Source organism: Lepidochelys olivacea (assembly GCF_965140295.1).
Source record: "Lepidochelys olivacea isolate rLepOli2 genome assembly, chromosome: 5".
NCBI lineage: Eukaryota > Metazoa > Chordata > Testudines > Cheloniidae > Lepidochelys > Lepidochelys olivacea.
In genome coordinates, this window is record NC_140415.1 from 133,860,932 (window position 1) to 133,876,581 (window position 15,650).

At 40.3% G+C, this 15,650-nt stretch overlaps 1 protein-coding gene across 3 annotated transcripts in view; it reads left to right on the forward strand.

The window, feature by feature from the left end:
- Positions 1-4,290, forward strand: part of TMEM38B (transmembrane protein 38B) — a 50,089-nt gene extending 45,799 nt beyond the window's left edge. For all 3 annotated transcript variants that reach the window (XM_084629224.1, XM_084629223.1, XM_084629225.1), the window contains exon 6: positions 1,396-4,290. In XM_084629224.1, the coding sequence (XP_084485350.1) occupies positions 1,396-1,605 (210 nt within the window). In that variant the 3' untranslated portion in view covers positions 1,606-4,290. The remainder of the gene's footprint in view (positions 1-1,395) is intronic.
- The last annotated feature ends 11,360 nt before the right edge of the window (positions 4,291-15,650 follow it).

The window sequence follows — 15,650 nt, forward strand, 5'->3', positions numbered from 1 at the left end:
GGTGCGGAAGGGGGCTCGGGTGCAGGAGGGGGTTGGGGTGTAGGCTGTGGCCTGGCACCGCTTACCTGGAGCAGCTCTGGGGTGGCAGTGACACGCACCGGGGCCAGGGCAGGCTTCCTGCCAGCCCCGGCCCCACGCCACTCCCAGAGGTGGCCAGCACCACAGCCCTGGGGGCGGGCACGGTGGCAGAGGGCTCTGCATGCTGCCCTCGCCCGAAGCACCCAGTGGCCGTGGTTCTCTATTCCTGGCCAATGGGCGCTGCGATGGGCAATGTCTACAGGCGAGGGCAGCACACAGAGCCCTCTGCCCCTTCCTCTCCCAGGGGCTGCAGGGGAGTGGTGCGGGGCCCACAGCTCCACAGGGGTGGCAATCCCATGGGCTGGATCCAAAGCCCTGATGGGCCGTAGTTTGCCCACCCCGATCTAGACCATCTCTCACAGGTGTTTGTCTAACCTGCTCTTAAAAATCTCCAATGATGGAGATTCCACAACCTCCCTAGGCAATTTTTTCCTAATCTCCAACCTAAACTGCCCTTGCTGCAATTTAAGCCCATTGCTTCTTGTCCTATCTTCAAAAGTTAAGGATAGCAATTTATCTCCCTCCTCCTTGTAACAACATTTGATGTACTTGAAAACTGTTATCATGTCCCCCCTCTCTTCTCTTCTCTAGACTAAACAAACCCAATTTTTTTTTTCAATCTTCCCTTGTAGGTCATGTTTTCTAGACCTGTAATAACTTATGATGATCTTCTCTGGACTTCCTCCAATTTGTCCACATCTTTCCTCAAATAAGGCACTCAGAACTGGACACAATACTCCAGTTGAGGCCTAATCAGCATAGAGTAGAGTGGAAGAATTACTTCTCGTTTCTTGCTTACAACCCTCCTGCTAATACATCCCAGAATGATGTTTGCTTTTTTTGCAACAGTGTTACACTTTTAGGATTGTTTACTTCTATTTTTAGTTGAAATGCAGTTATTTTCGACAAAGATTTGCACCAGAGGCTAGAAATGCCCTATATTTATAACATGTAAAATACAACACTGTCTTCAAATTAGGGATATACAGAATTCAGAGTTCTGAAAGCTTAGAGATGGTCTGCATAAACTTGCACCAGAATAAATAAGTTTCATATATATCTTTTGTTATTTCAGTGCAGGTCTTTGTGATTTAGCAGATGAGTGTAATGTAAAATTGACATAGGGTGCTTCTGTTAGAGGAGTGTCCACATGCAGACTTGTGCTGAAATAACAGAAGTGTGAATTAAAACTGGTTTAGGTATTTCAGTGTGTGCTTTTGTGTGCGGACCAGCCCATATGTGCTGATTCTTCTTAAATAGTCTTTTTATTTGGAGAGCTAAGGCTTTCTAACTTAAATTTGACCACTTTCTTTATAGGTAACCATGATGTTGACACAATCTGCAGTTTCTCCATTTGCTCCTTTTGAGTCTGTGCTGGGCCGTATACTCTTTGGTTGGCAACAAACTCCATCTAAAGTAAAGGGTGAGGCCAGAGTATCTTCCAACGGAACCTCTTCAGTCTGTGACCGTTCTGCTGGAGAGGCCAGTGAAAGCATTAAGAAAAGACAGGCAAAGAAAACAGAATAAGTGGCCAAAAAATTATCTTGTTACATGTGACCGTAACACTTAGAAACATTTCTATTTCAAATGATGGGGAAAAGAAAACAGGATGTAAGGAAATACATGTGACAGACTGGCAGCAGTGATGAGCTTTGTGCACTGCTGCCATGAAGCATTTAAAGTATATTTTGTAAATTGTAATTCAAATGTTGGGAATGTGTGTATCATGGTAGACCTTTCTAACTTAAATGGTACTAAATAAGATTTTATAGTGATGATGATTTTATTAAATGAGAGATTTATTGTGATTTTGTTTTTATATTTATGAAAAACTAACTTTTAAATGTAACCCCCCTGAAGTTAGTAACAAAATGACAATCAGATTTGACTATTTTTTTCTTTATAGTTTATTTTTGCATATATTTTCTGTTTTGATTCTTGTTTTTCAGCTGAATAAAATGGATAGTTACACACAGTAGCATATTCCAAGGTATGAAAGGCTTGTGTAGTCGTGTTCAATTGAGCAATGGAGTTAGAGTAAAATTTTACCAAACGTTCACATTGCGTGAATAAAAAATTAACATTGTAAATAGTTTGCACTGCAAAACTGTGGAAATGTGCCAAAAACAAGGCCTTTGTTCCCTAGAAAAAAATGTGAATTACTATTATAATTCATGTTGCACTGATCTTGATTCTTAGTCACAACTAGAGAATATTTTTCATTTTCTACTTTCCAGAATAAAAGTAAATTCTCTTGCACTTTAAAAAAAAAAAGAAAAAAAAAAAGATATTTGGCAAATAGAAAATTTTCAGTACTAATGTTTATCCAGCTAACTCACTTTGATACTGTCAGCTGAAAACTTTTGATTTATGTTTGCTGTTCTGTAGGCAGTAAATCCGACAGTAACGTAATATTACTGTTGTTAAATTGTTAATGTGCATTTATATTGAAGCATATGGTTTTTAGTATTTCTTCCATTTTCATTTTGCTGTGACTGGATGTGTTCTAGCATGGCATCTTATCCCAAATATCTAACCTCTTCTCCTGCTTTCTAAGGTAGACCGTCATTGTGAAAGAAGAATTACATGTTGCAAGAAATACCCATTTTCCCAATCCAGAATGTTTATCACCTTAACCTTCTCCGCGGCTGTAGGGTAAATACATGGATGTCGCCTCCTCCCATGCTCTTGCCTTTTCTGCACTAGTGTTTCTATTAAAGTCTCCCATCATTTTGCTGCTACCGGTTAAGCTGCACCAATGGTAGCAATGGCAACAGCACTGATGCCAAACCTGTGTGTTCATACCTCTATCATTTAATCCTGTTTAGATTAGGGGCATATGATGTGGTGATAAAAATACTTGTGCCCTGTCTATTCTACCACTTATGCTGGCACTAGGATGGGTGGAGCAGTTAGTTGCTGATGGTAATGAGTAAGAGTACTCCTAGTGTAAGATGCGCTGTAATTGTCCATCAGCTTTTGCTGAAATGCCTCTTCCTGTTCCTTGCATATGTTGCACACCAGTTGGGTAACTCATTTCTAGCAGCTATTGTCTTAGTGAAAGTCTCTCAATTCTAGACGGTGGAATTAGCGTTTCAGAGATGTTGCATTTTGTGAGTGGCATCTTTCATTTGGCCTGTCATCATTTTGTCAAAACTGTTTTCTTCTATCAACACCAGTCTGCAAAAGCCTAACTTTTGTCTGACCGTGAGCACTTTTGAAGCATTTCTATAGTTAAATTAAACCAGTTATCTCCATGTGAAAATGGCAAAAGGGAAAGAAAATGTACATTTCTCCTCAGACTGTAGTTCAGCTCTGAAAAATGATTGTGGGTAAACAGTTATCCAAGTTGCTGAGGGGTCAGATCTAAAATCTGCAAATGAAATTCCAGTTGCAAGGTAGACTTCTGAATTTGAGATAATCTGAGTTCGGATATATGCAAATGTGGCACCTTATTCAACAAACCTCTGATATGGAAATAAAGATGCAGATAGAATGCCATGATGCTACTTCAAGTCTCTTCTCAGATAAGAACCCAACTTTATAGTAAGCCTTAGATTTTAGGCAGTATCCAGGTAACTGGCCATGTATTTCAGGTCTTATTAACTAAAACGACAACCTACTTCACCATGGAAACAAACACATGAAATCCAGCTCATCATTGGGTAAAAGTCGTATGAGTCTAGTGCCTAAAGGACAAAATAATGTCAGATTCTTGCCTTATAACCTTGGGGCTCAGTTTGTTTTTCAGTAATAAGTGGTAGGAGCATTGAATCTCCTCATACCAGAATATTAAGTACCCATATGATTTTAGGTTCTACAGGGCTATTTGTGTGCCATTAAAAGTAACTACTAATTACCTAGTTAACAGGCAGCTAAAAATGAGAGACCAGTAACTGCAGTACTTCCTGCACATGTAAAACTTTCAGGTAACTCTTACATCCCTAAGAAATGTATTAAGATTGAGAACAAGTGTTCAAATACTTCATAGTCCTAGACTTGGCACAGTGGGTATGAGACGCTTTTTTCCCCCAGGTGACTATTGTACTACTGTGAAATACTGGCCAATATCTGGCTATTTTTAGCCCAAATGGACATGTGAAAATATGTTTAGAATTACTTTAAGTTTACAGTAATTTGAAGCAGAAAATGTGGTGTGTTTATATTCAGTGTGGATTTATAAAAATTACATTAATAAAATAAGTGGAAACAGTTGTTTTTCCTGATTTTTCTTATTTAGATGTTTTAGACAAATATAAGAACATAAAATCCAAAGCCTGTAATGTTACTTTCAAATAGAAATGCAGTATAATATTTCTGAAAAACTTAATAAATTGTGTTCCCATTCCAGGGGAACTTTGAAACCTCTTCATATTAAAATACTTTAGAGAATGATCTTGCAGGACAGATTTCTAAAAGAACTCTACATACAACAGCTTCCATTCTACCTAAATGAAAATCTGGCCACTCCAAAAATGCCCAATATCCAGCAGCTCCCATTGTTCTCAGGTTCTGGATGCTGAGCACTCTTGAAAATCTGGCTATAATTGTTGGTGCATAGCACTCCTGAAGAATCTGACCCTTGCTGCGAAAGCTGCATTACCATGTGTTGATACTGAATAACAAGAACAATTTTTCAGTTTCTTGGAAGAACTTATACTGGAGCCACAACAGCAGAAAGAACATTACTCCTACACTCAAGATTTTTTCAATTTGTCAGCTCTGGTTTTTAATGTAAAAAGGTGTCTACCTGCATGTCCTTCAGTTTACTGATCATCTGTTTCATTCGTTAATCTTTCAAATCTGATATCTTCTTGTGTCATAGTCAAGTAATTTTTCAACAGTCCTGGAAAAGTTAATTTGGGGATACTTTGCTTTATAAATACTCACCCAAATCCCATCCCTCTTAGGTGTGGATTGGTTCAGGTAAGTATCCCCTTCTTTAGCTGTTATCCCTAATGTACCTTTGCTAAATGCTTCTCTGCAAGGTCGGACACTGTATTCAATGTAATTGCTGTGCTGGCTAGATTCAGGATCAAGTATTCTCGATTAGCCAGATCCAGCACAAGGGCCATATATGAATTACTTCCTGTCTTTCATTTGTCAGATTGTTTCCTTAAATGTATCTTTTTGCTAATACAAACTAAGGCTGTGATCTGCATGGGAGTCCCACTGACTTCTGAGGTTCTGTGTGGGCGGAGGGATCAGCCTGCATGGATCAGATTGCAGAATCGAGGCCTAAATTGACAATAGAAGAAAGTTATAGAGTAATATCAAGGCTTGGGTGAAGTGATTCACATAAACGTAACAAAACAGAACCATTGCTCAAAACTTGGACCCAAATGCTTTTTTGAAGATTATACATTTTTCCTTTTTGTACTCTTTCCAGTACTACGACGTTTTTGGACTGAAGTGGAAATAGTGAAAGCCCACAAGAAAAGCAGCTGCTGCTTTTAATTTGGCTAAAACGAGAAACTAGTGGGAAAGACATATATGTGATCTCTCAAGAATTCCAGCCTCTCTTACCAGGTTAAGTAGGTGTGAATAATCTAGATTTTTATACTGTACTCATCACCGTGCTATATAAATAGAACCCCTGAGTCTTGCCCATTACTAATATCTAAATACAAATTCAAGGTTTTTGAACAACAATTGAAGCTGGAGAGTAAAATAAATCCCTCTAACTAGATTCTAAAAAAAACCAAAGAATGGCCACCAGCAAAAGTAGCATTTAATAGAATAACAATCAGAAAATTTGATGTAAAACAAAATGCTTGGAATTATTTGTGTTCATAAAATGGCCACTACAGACAGGCAAAGACCTTTATTGCAAGCCTACCCACAGCAAGGATAAGGGAACACCCATCAAAAGGTAGGTACCATCATGAGGGTAAATTGTTTAAAGTGATGTACAGAAGGAACACACAGATATTCTCAAGAATAGTATGTTCCCACTCCTGTATTCTGCTTTGAAAATGGATCTTGTGGCTTTTGTGAACAAACGCATATTAGAAGAATGTAGGCTGCATAGAACAGCATCTCAGAAACACAGCCAGCATCCTAACCTAGCTCTCTGCTTCCACCAAGTCTGATGTGTTTACAGCTTCTTTGGAGAGACCAGCAGATGAGCTGCGAACCTTGCAAAGAAGGTCAAGACTGTTTTTTACTTGAGGGAATCACGAATTCAGAGAATGTTCTATGATCAGAGAAGCCATTCATTAAGTCATAAACCTAACAATTACTTGTACTGGAATTCTTAATGTTGGAAACCCAATTCCAGTGGCACTTGGTACTTTTAAAAGGCCTCCAAAAATGAAATGGTGCATAGATTTTCATGGGAGTTGGTTGAAAATCAGGTAAGTAACTGGGAAGAATTTACTACCATAAGATGGTGCACTGTGGTACATTTTGTCAAACAAAGAGAATTTCTTTGTAAAAAGGCCAAATTTTGTCCAAGATGCTGGTGGAACTCCTATTTGATGTGTGTGGTTCCTGTCCGTATAGTATCTATGTGCCTTCCAAGTATTTAAAAATAGAAATCTTCCTTCTCAGGTTATGGAAATCATTAGTTTGGTCAACAGGGTTCTTGTTTGCATGTGAGAAGGAAATATTGAGGGAAGCCAAATCCAAGGAGTTTTGCATTTCTTCTGAAAGCATTTAGTTCCATGGTTGCTCTCATCTCTTGCAGAAGTGAGTTCCATAGTCTAGGTCCTGCTCCTGCAAGAGCTTTACCTTCTGAATGTACAAGCCTCCCCTTATTGGCCATTAGTTCAATTGTTCCAGTGGAAGATTGGCTGCAAGTGGGGAAGGGTTTTCTTACGTAGCTAGGTCCTATCCTGTGAAAGACTTTGAACAGCAGAGGAGCGTTCTTGAACTGGTATTCAGATGTCATAGAATCATAGAATATCAGGGTTGGAAGGGACCCCAGAAGGTCATCTAGTCCAACCCCCTGCTCAAAGCAGGACCAATTCCCAGTTAAATCATCCCAGCCAGGGCTTTGTCAAGCCTGACCTTAAAAACCTCTAAGGAAGGAGATTCTACCACCTCCCTAGGTAACGCATTCCAGTGTTTCACCACCCTCTTAGTGAAAAAGTTTTTCCTAATATCCAATCTAAACCTCCCCCACTGCAACTTGCAACTCCTCGTTCTGTCATCTGCTACCATTGAGAACAGTCTAGAGCCATCCTCTTTGGAACCCCCTTTCAGGTAGTTGAAAGCAGCTATCAGATCCCCCCTCATTCTTCTCTTCTGCAGGCTAAACAATCCCAGCTCCCTCAGCCTCTCCTCATAAGTCATGTGTTCCAGTCCCCTAATCATTTTTGTTGCCCTTCGCTGGACTCTCTCCAATTTATCCACATCCTTCTTGAAGTGTGGGGCCCAAAACTGGACACAGTACTCCAGATGAGGCCTCACCAATGTCGAATAGAGGGGAATGATCACGTCCCTCGATCTGCTCGCTATGCCCCTACTTATACATCCCAAAATGCCATTGGCCTTCTTGGCAACAAGGGCACACTGCTGACTCATATCCAGCTTCTCGTCCACTGTCACCCCTAGGTCCTTTTCTGCAGAAAATGTCAAGCCAATGACTAGAAGAGCATTCTGAGGCGATGTATTCTCACAGACCTGTGTTGCTGAGCAGATGGGCTGCTGTGTTTTGTACTAGCTTTCAGGCTCCGTGGCTTCAATCCTATTTATTAGGATGGTATTTAATGTATTTTTAGCACTCTCTAATGTGAGGTAGCAGCTGGAAATGAAGAGAGCCAGCACCATGTGATCTGCCAGTTCACAGTGGATCCACCAAGTGCTCCATGGGCCACAGTTTAGGAACCAGTGAATCCATCAGCAGATACCTGCAGAGTTTCATGCCCTTATGTGGGAAATGCATGAAGGCATAACAGATGGTCCAATGAGTTTTTAACCATAGATGAGCTTTTAAAAAACCATTTAGCCCATTTAATACGTCTTCCATTTTCCTACTCCTATCCATTTCCACTGTTATCTATTTAGTTTTATTTCTTCTTTTGAGTTATAACCTTACAGTTCATAGCTGTGCCATCCTCCTTGTAGAATTTGATGTCTTTATAGGTATAGCTTTTCTTATGAACTCTTTTGGGGTCTGGATTTGGACTTAAGTCTGACAATGCATGGAAAAATATGGGGATTGGCCTGAACCAAAATCTGGACCTGAATTTTGTGGAAGTTCCCTTCCCTCAAAATTTTAGGGGTGGGTTTCACAACCCAAGGCTTTGATTTCAGCTAGCACAGATATAGGACCTAGGGTTCTGATCCAGACCAATATTGGTTCTGATCGTGGAATCTAAACTTCAGTTCACATGTTTGTATCTGGGTTTTGGTTCCAGGCTATCTCTTTAAATGAAATCCCCTAAATAAAACCTAATGTCAGATTTGGGTGCCCAGTCCTTACTTAAACTAAACATCTGTTGATCTCAAATGGGCGTTTTCCCTGAGTAAGGACTTCCAGAGAAGTCCCCTAATTTTGATAAGCTGAACAAACCAGAAAGACATTGGGATTTAAAAAAAAAAAGTTGTCTTTTCTTCTTGAATAAGACACAGATATTAAACAGTGAAAGTTTTATTGAATGAAGAATCTAGAAGATATGAATAAATGCTAAATGGTCACTCAAGATAGCCACTAAAAAGTAGACAACAAACAAAGCTACTCATTTTACCGACAGAAGTTACCATATGAAGCTAGATGAAACAGGCACATCAAAACTGCAATTTGCTGTATGAGCAATCTCTCTCCTTGAATGCAAACTATACAGAGCAGAAGGAAAGCAAGGTTCGGGCCAAAGTGAAACAAGTTGAAAGCATGCAAGGAATGAGGACAAAGAAAGATAAACAGCTACTGAAACTGCCGATAGACATGTTTCACTTCAGTATTGGCATGCTCCCCATGTAAGAGGGGGAACCCAGAAGGTGTGATCAGGAACAAACTAAGACCATGGACCCTAATGCTTGTCACACAGTCTCATCCCTACTGACCTAGATGAAGATGCTACACTTCTTGTTTAATGTGAATCTGGTCGGTGCAAATGTTCGTGAAATGAACACATCAAAATATTATGAGGAAAAGCAACAATTAAGGAGGTCAAGCAGGGTAAGACCCCTGGGGAGAAATTTTCAGTGTGATGTGCAGGAATGCAATCAGCATATCACATTACTAATAAGATGTGTTTTCAAAAATCCCCTCCATCATGCTGAATTTTTTACCCCCTGGTGTTAAGAACCAGGCTGCAATGACTTAAAAAATGGATTTGTGCTTGACATGCTTACTAATATACAGGAAGCAGAAAACCAGCTTAAATAATGCCCATGGAATGAAATGTATCCCTGTGCAAAGTGCTAGCCAGCATCACATAACTCCTTGAAGCCAGAGGAAAATGAAAGTGCTCAGCACTTCTAGAAATGAGGCCATCAACCTCTTTGTTCTGTCTTCTTACCTGTGAAATGGGTGTCATTCTTTTTCACCTCACAGGGGCTTTGTGTAGCTTAATGAATTGTTTGTGAAATGCTTTCAGATCCTGACATGAAAGGTACTATTAGAAATGTGAAGTATTAATACAGCTAGTCCAATATTTTTCACCAAGACCTTTTTTCAACAAAGTGGATTTCTGACCAAAACAAAACTTTTTGCAAAAAAAAGCTGCAATTGGATTTTTTCCCCTCAATAAAACAGTTTTACTGAAAAAAATTCACTTTTGATTTTTGAAAACTTTTAAAAAATACTGATTTTTTGGAATGAAAAATAGCTTTAGAAGATAGTTATTTGGTTTGATTTTTGCATCCAAAACCAAGAAGATACTGTGTGAGACTTGGGGGAGGGGGGAGAATCAATTAAAAAAATATCATGGAAAAATTGGTATTTTCAACCAGCTCTAATGATTACATTGAATGCTTTTGATTAGGGCTGGTAGAAAATTGTTTGTTATGAAACTGTTTTACAGTTAAAAATTGGGTTTTTAATTGAACTATCTGCTTTCTGTGGAAAATTGATTTCTTTTGACAAATAATAAATTTGTGTTTCAAACTAAATATTTTGGTTCTTGATTTTTTTTGCTATAAATTCAAAATTTTGTGAAATTTCAGTGAAAATGTTTATCAAAATATTCTGCAGGTAAGAAACACAAAAATCCATTTTCTGACCAGCTAATTTTGATTACATTGGCAATATTACTGATGGCTTGAATTAAACAAAATCCTTTAACTGCATTCTGATTTTTAAAATATTACATGACTTACATGAAAACAAAGGTAGTAACTACACAGTTAGGCAGCAAAAAGCTCCACCACCACAGTAAAAACAAGTGAATGGAGCATCACTGCCAGGAACATAATGGAGTATGGTATTTTTATCCTTAAGGCTTATTTACAGCAGTAAGTCAAAACTCCCTATTGAGCATGGCAGCAAGGTCCATACAGCCAGTTAGTGTGCAGCAGACTTGGGCGATGTAGCTCGTGCTCCAGCTAGCCACACGCTTTGTCTCCATCTAGAGAAGCCCCTAGTATTTTATAAATTATTTTGCCCGTATTCCTTCTCATCCTAATCCGATGCTAAAGTAGAATATGTGGATCTGAATCCAGCACAATCAGGTTTTCACAGTTTTAATCAATGCCTGGGAGTTGATGTTATACAGTTGTGCATATTAATCTCCTGATCCTTTTCACTGTGCAAGAGTGGCAGCAATCTGACTCCTGAGCAGGAGGAAGAGGCTAGTGGTTTAAACCAGACGTGTTTGAAAGACCAATTGGAAGTGAAATGTGAAGGTTGTTGGCTATACAGCACCACGACCTCAAGCCACAAACAGGTATGAAGTAAGCAGCAACCACAGTGCAAGCTTCTGCCCCAATAATGTGCCTTTACAACAACCTGAAAGGATCATCTGTAGGGTGAGACTGAAGGTAGGTTAGTCATCTTGTCTATTCAATTCTTGGTGCCTCTGTAGACAGTGCTGACTGGTGACCATTGTGACTGTGCTTTGAGATCTGAACAGCTGTCCACTGGAAATTAGACTAACATGATCAACTCTTTTTTTACATAGACCCATGAACAACCTGCAGATTATAATAACTTTAAGTTGCTACTGATCTGGGGCCCAATCCGTCTTCCATTGGAATCAGTGGGGGCCATTACATTCTGTGGGAGCTGGCTCAGTTATGTGGTCTGGATTCAAACTGGAGAAAAGCTCTAAGCCATCCAGTCTCCTATGGAACTGTAACCTTCTGGTGCCTATTAAGAGCTGCCCATTTCAGTCCATACCAAGAAAAATAGGAAAATGGTTCATTGTATAGAATCTAAACTGTAAATTGTACTCCTACATTTCTGTATCTTACTGATATCTTTTGACTGTTTAGTTGCACTTGATTTGTAGATATGCAGTAGTTTCTCTGGCTAAAAGCTTCTCAAAATCCTCTTCTTTCCAAGACATTAATTTACTATTTTTATGTACAGTATAAGCAGTAGGGCACTTAAATATAAAACATTGACACTGGGCCCCAGTACTGTAGTTTGCAGAAGAACATTGACAGTGCGGCTGAATTCTTTGTAGAGCTTGCTCTGCAAATTCTTGCAACAGTTGCTCAGGCTTTTTGCCAATGGCATTACAGTACTAAACCACAAAAAAAGCCCAGGGTTACATTCTCTGCTGGTGTGACCCATTGGCTTAATAGTTTATGCTAGCAAAGAATTTGGTCCCCTGTTATCAGATTATATTTAAGATGTGTCTTAAAACTATGAAAGGTAAAAAAATCAAAGCAAAAGATGAATCTCCCTCTTAATCATGTTCTTTAGTGTCTAGGCATTGTGCTGCACTGAAGACCTCAGACATACCAAAGCTCAGTGGGGTTTTAATGTGAACACTAAAGGTGAGATTTTCAAAGACATCTAAGGGATTTCAATACCCAGTCCTCCATTGGGTGTCCATCCAAACCCCTTAGGAAGCTTTGGAAATCTCAGACTGAAGCTCTAATCCTGAACGCATCCCATAAGGTGCTGAGCACCTTCTGCTCCTGGTGAATTGACAGCGCTCAGCACCTTGCAGGATCTGGCCCAAAGTATGTATGTACATGCCTCTTTTATTGTACTAGTTTATAAGGGGAGCCAGCTCATGCATGTGTGCGAAGCCATTAGAGGCTATTGTGTAAATGCACATTTTAGGCATTTTTGAAGCCTTTATTTCTCCAGTGAGTCGTCTTTACGAAACAGAATGTAACTGCTCAAACATTCTACTTGGAGCTTTTCCAACATATACCTACAAGCCCATATGGGCATGCTGGGGCTCCAGCTGGAGGAAAGGCCCTGCTGCAGTGACTCCTGGCTCCATATCTTGCTGCCTGTAGCGATCGAAAGGAAGATTTTTCGAAGGTACAAATTGAAATCAGATTCCCAGTTCCCATTGGCCTGGATCAAAGTTGGGTGCCTGACTCTCTTTGGAAATCATCTCTTTTACTATATGATATAAAGGCCTACCACTCTGTGCCCTGGCACCTGAGCCATACTGCTGTCATTCTCTCAACCCATGCCCTCTCAACCTCCTGTGTGGCATTTGTATCTCAGCTCACTTCCCTTGGGGGTTCCTCGCTAGACCACTTTGGAAGAGGAGCTGAGGATTTGTTTCATGCACAGCTAGTAACTTGCATATCTGAAGGGGGTGAAGGACTTGCAGCTTGGCTCTGGGTTGCCCTGTGTGTTTGTATATTTTAATTTCAACTCCCTATGTTCCATTCACTCTGAGCCCCATAGTTGGAGCATTCCAGTGGGGTGAATAATTTTGTGAATTCTGCTCCTGCTATTGAGTTCAATGGGAGTTAAGAGAGCTTGATTTGGGTTTTCAGAGCCTCAACAGTTCTGCCATAGTGTATGTTTCCCCACCATCATGTTGAGCATTCCTAGTACAATGCTGCAGGCCATGTGTATTAGACAGTGAGATGTACTCGAGCATTGGCTTAAAGGGAGAGGAAGATGTAATGGACTTGATCCTGCCACCCTTCCCCCATGTTAGCAGTCTCACTGAAGTCAATGGGGGCAATTCCATGAATCAGGACTATTGGCATGAGGAAGGGCTGGAGAGCAGTGCTGCTATGTGGAAAGTCATAACGTCTCCCAAGTAAAGCTGGGCAGCAAACGGGTTTCCTGTCCTGCAAGAATTTTTGAGATTTTGAACATTTTTCCTGACCTGCATTGGGACAAGACGTCAAAATCTTGAAATCCTTTGTGAACTCAAAATAAAATAGATTGGGTCAACTGAAATGGTTCTTTTCAATCATTTTGAACCGTTTTTGTTTTGATTTTTGACTCCCCCCCTTTTTTTTTTTACATTTTGTAATAAGTTAACTTAGATTTTGCAGTGAAACGTTTCAACCCAAAATAGGAGCTTTCATTCCAAAAATGTCAGAATGACCATTTTGAATCTTTTTTTTTCAAAAAAAATTTCAAAATGGGAAATTCATCAAAACCCTTTCCCACAAACGGTTTTAGTTGAGATGAATCAAGATTTCCCAACAACAAAAAATCCCTTTTGTCAAAAAATTCCCAACCAGTTGTAGCCTTTCGTGTATATTTTACATTTAGTAACTCGAGAGATGCTGCTGATTTACTAATATTATTAAAGACAGTAGGCCAAATTTATCCCTGGTGTATCTCCAGTTGAGCTAATGGAGGAATTTGCTTCTGTACGTTGAGGAAAAATGATGAAATCTATTAAGCCTATATAATAATACATAATTATAAAAAATCATAGTACTGTAGTGACTCAACTCCAAGTCACAAAAAGAACCGTCATCCTCTTATCTATGCGTGCCTGAAAGGAATGGGGGCACTTGTTCTGCCCATATTAAGTATTACAACTTTTTTTCTTTGTGCATTAATATTGACCTGACCAATATAATACACAATAAACATCATTTTAACAGGGTAGGTGTTGTGTATAAAGGCATTTATGGACAGTATTCGCTTCGACACTTTGTATTTTTATCGAAGTAAACAGTCTGATTTTCATGACATTTTACACACACAGATCTTAGAATGAACTAGGATAACCGTTTATAGCTGGGACGCTTTAGGGGTTCTGGGCACGGGGTTGTCGCAGCCTGCCCTGTAACCCTGGATGCTTCTGAGCTTTGCAGCTTTGGCTCAAACCCCCAACACCGGCAGCCTGCTTACAGCAGTGACCTCCCCCTGGAGCCTAGTTTCTCTTGCTCTGTGTTGGATCCTGGCTAAGGACTGGCCAGCCATGCTGGAAGATTGACTGTGGTAAGAAAACTACTCTGCACAAAAGAACTCTAGTTTCCTCGGTTAGGTGATAGTCTTATAAGCATACAGTAACTCCTCACTTAACGTTGTAGTTCTGTTCCTGAAAAATGCAACTTTAAGTGAAACAATGTTAAGTGAATCCAATTTCCCCATGAGAATTAGTATAAATGGGGGGCAGGGGTGTTAGGTTTCAAGGAAATTTTTTTCACCAGACAAAAGACACACTCTCTATCACACAGACACACACACTATACGTTTTTACAGTAATTTAAAACAATGTAATACTGTACTCACCGAGGATTGTGAAGCTTGGTTGAGGCAGGACTTAGCGGGGTGGAGTTCAGGGGCTTGCACCGCTCTGCCTCCTGGTGCTCCTGCCGGGGTGCAGGGTTGGAGCATGGGGCTTGCCCTGTTCCACCCACCTGATGCTCCTACCGGGGAGTGAGGTTGGGGGCTTGCCTGCTCCCCGGCAGGAGCACCAGGTGGGCAGAACGGGGCAAGCCCCCGCGCCCTGACCCCACTCCCTGGCAGGAGCACCAGGCGAGCAGAGCTAGCCAAACAACCTTATAAAGGAACTCTGCATGACTTTAAATTAGTATGTTTTCTAATAGATCAGCAACCTAATAACAAAACAACGTTAACTGGGACGATTTTAAGTGAGGAGTTACTGTATTTTTTAGTTTTTTGTTTGTAATGATTTCGATCCCAGTTCCTTCTACTTGGGATCATTTAAATATCTGTCCTCTGTTAATAAACTTCATCTTGTTTTATTGCACAACCATCTCAGTGAGGTATTACAAACTGTAGAGTAAAATCCTCAGCCAAGCTAACAGGCGGATGCTGCGTACTGTGTATCTAAAGGAGAAGCAAACTTGATAAGGTTTTGTGAGTGCTACAATGAGGAGGGCTGAGCACTTCATGGGAGACAGTTTTGGGTAGACACAGGACCAGAGGGGCAGTGAGTATCACCCTGCATGGAGTAACCAGGCTGGTGGAAGGCAGGGTGGGGTCACTGTGCTCTGAGCAGGCTGCTGGTGTCAGGCCTCTGAGCCAAAGCTGCACAGCACAGAAGCACCCAAGGTTACACAACTCCTTCCTGGTCTGGTTGAACCCCAGAGCACCACAATAGCCCTTAGTTGGTATTGTTTTTTGTCTTTGGGGTTGTTAAATTAATTCTCAAAAATGGAACCATATGGGAGCCCTCCACTGTTGAAAATTATCATTGGGAAAAACATCGTGTGGCTATTGCTAGTTTTAGATCATCAATCCCTCACCCTAGAAGGTGGTAATATATAGA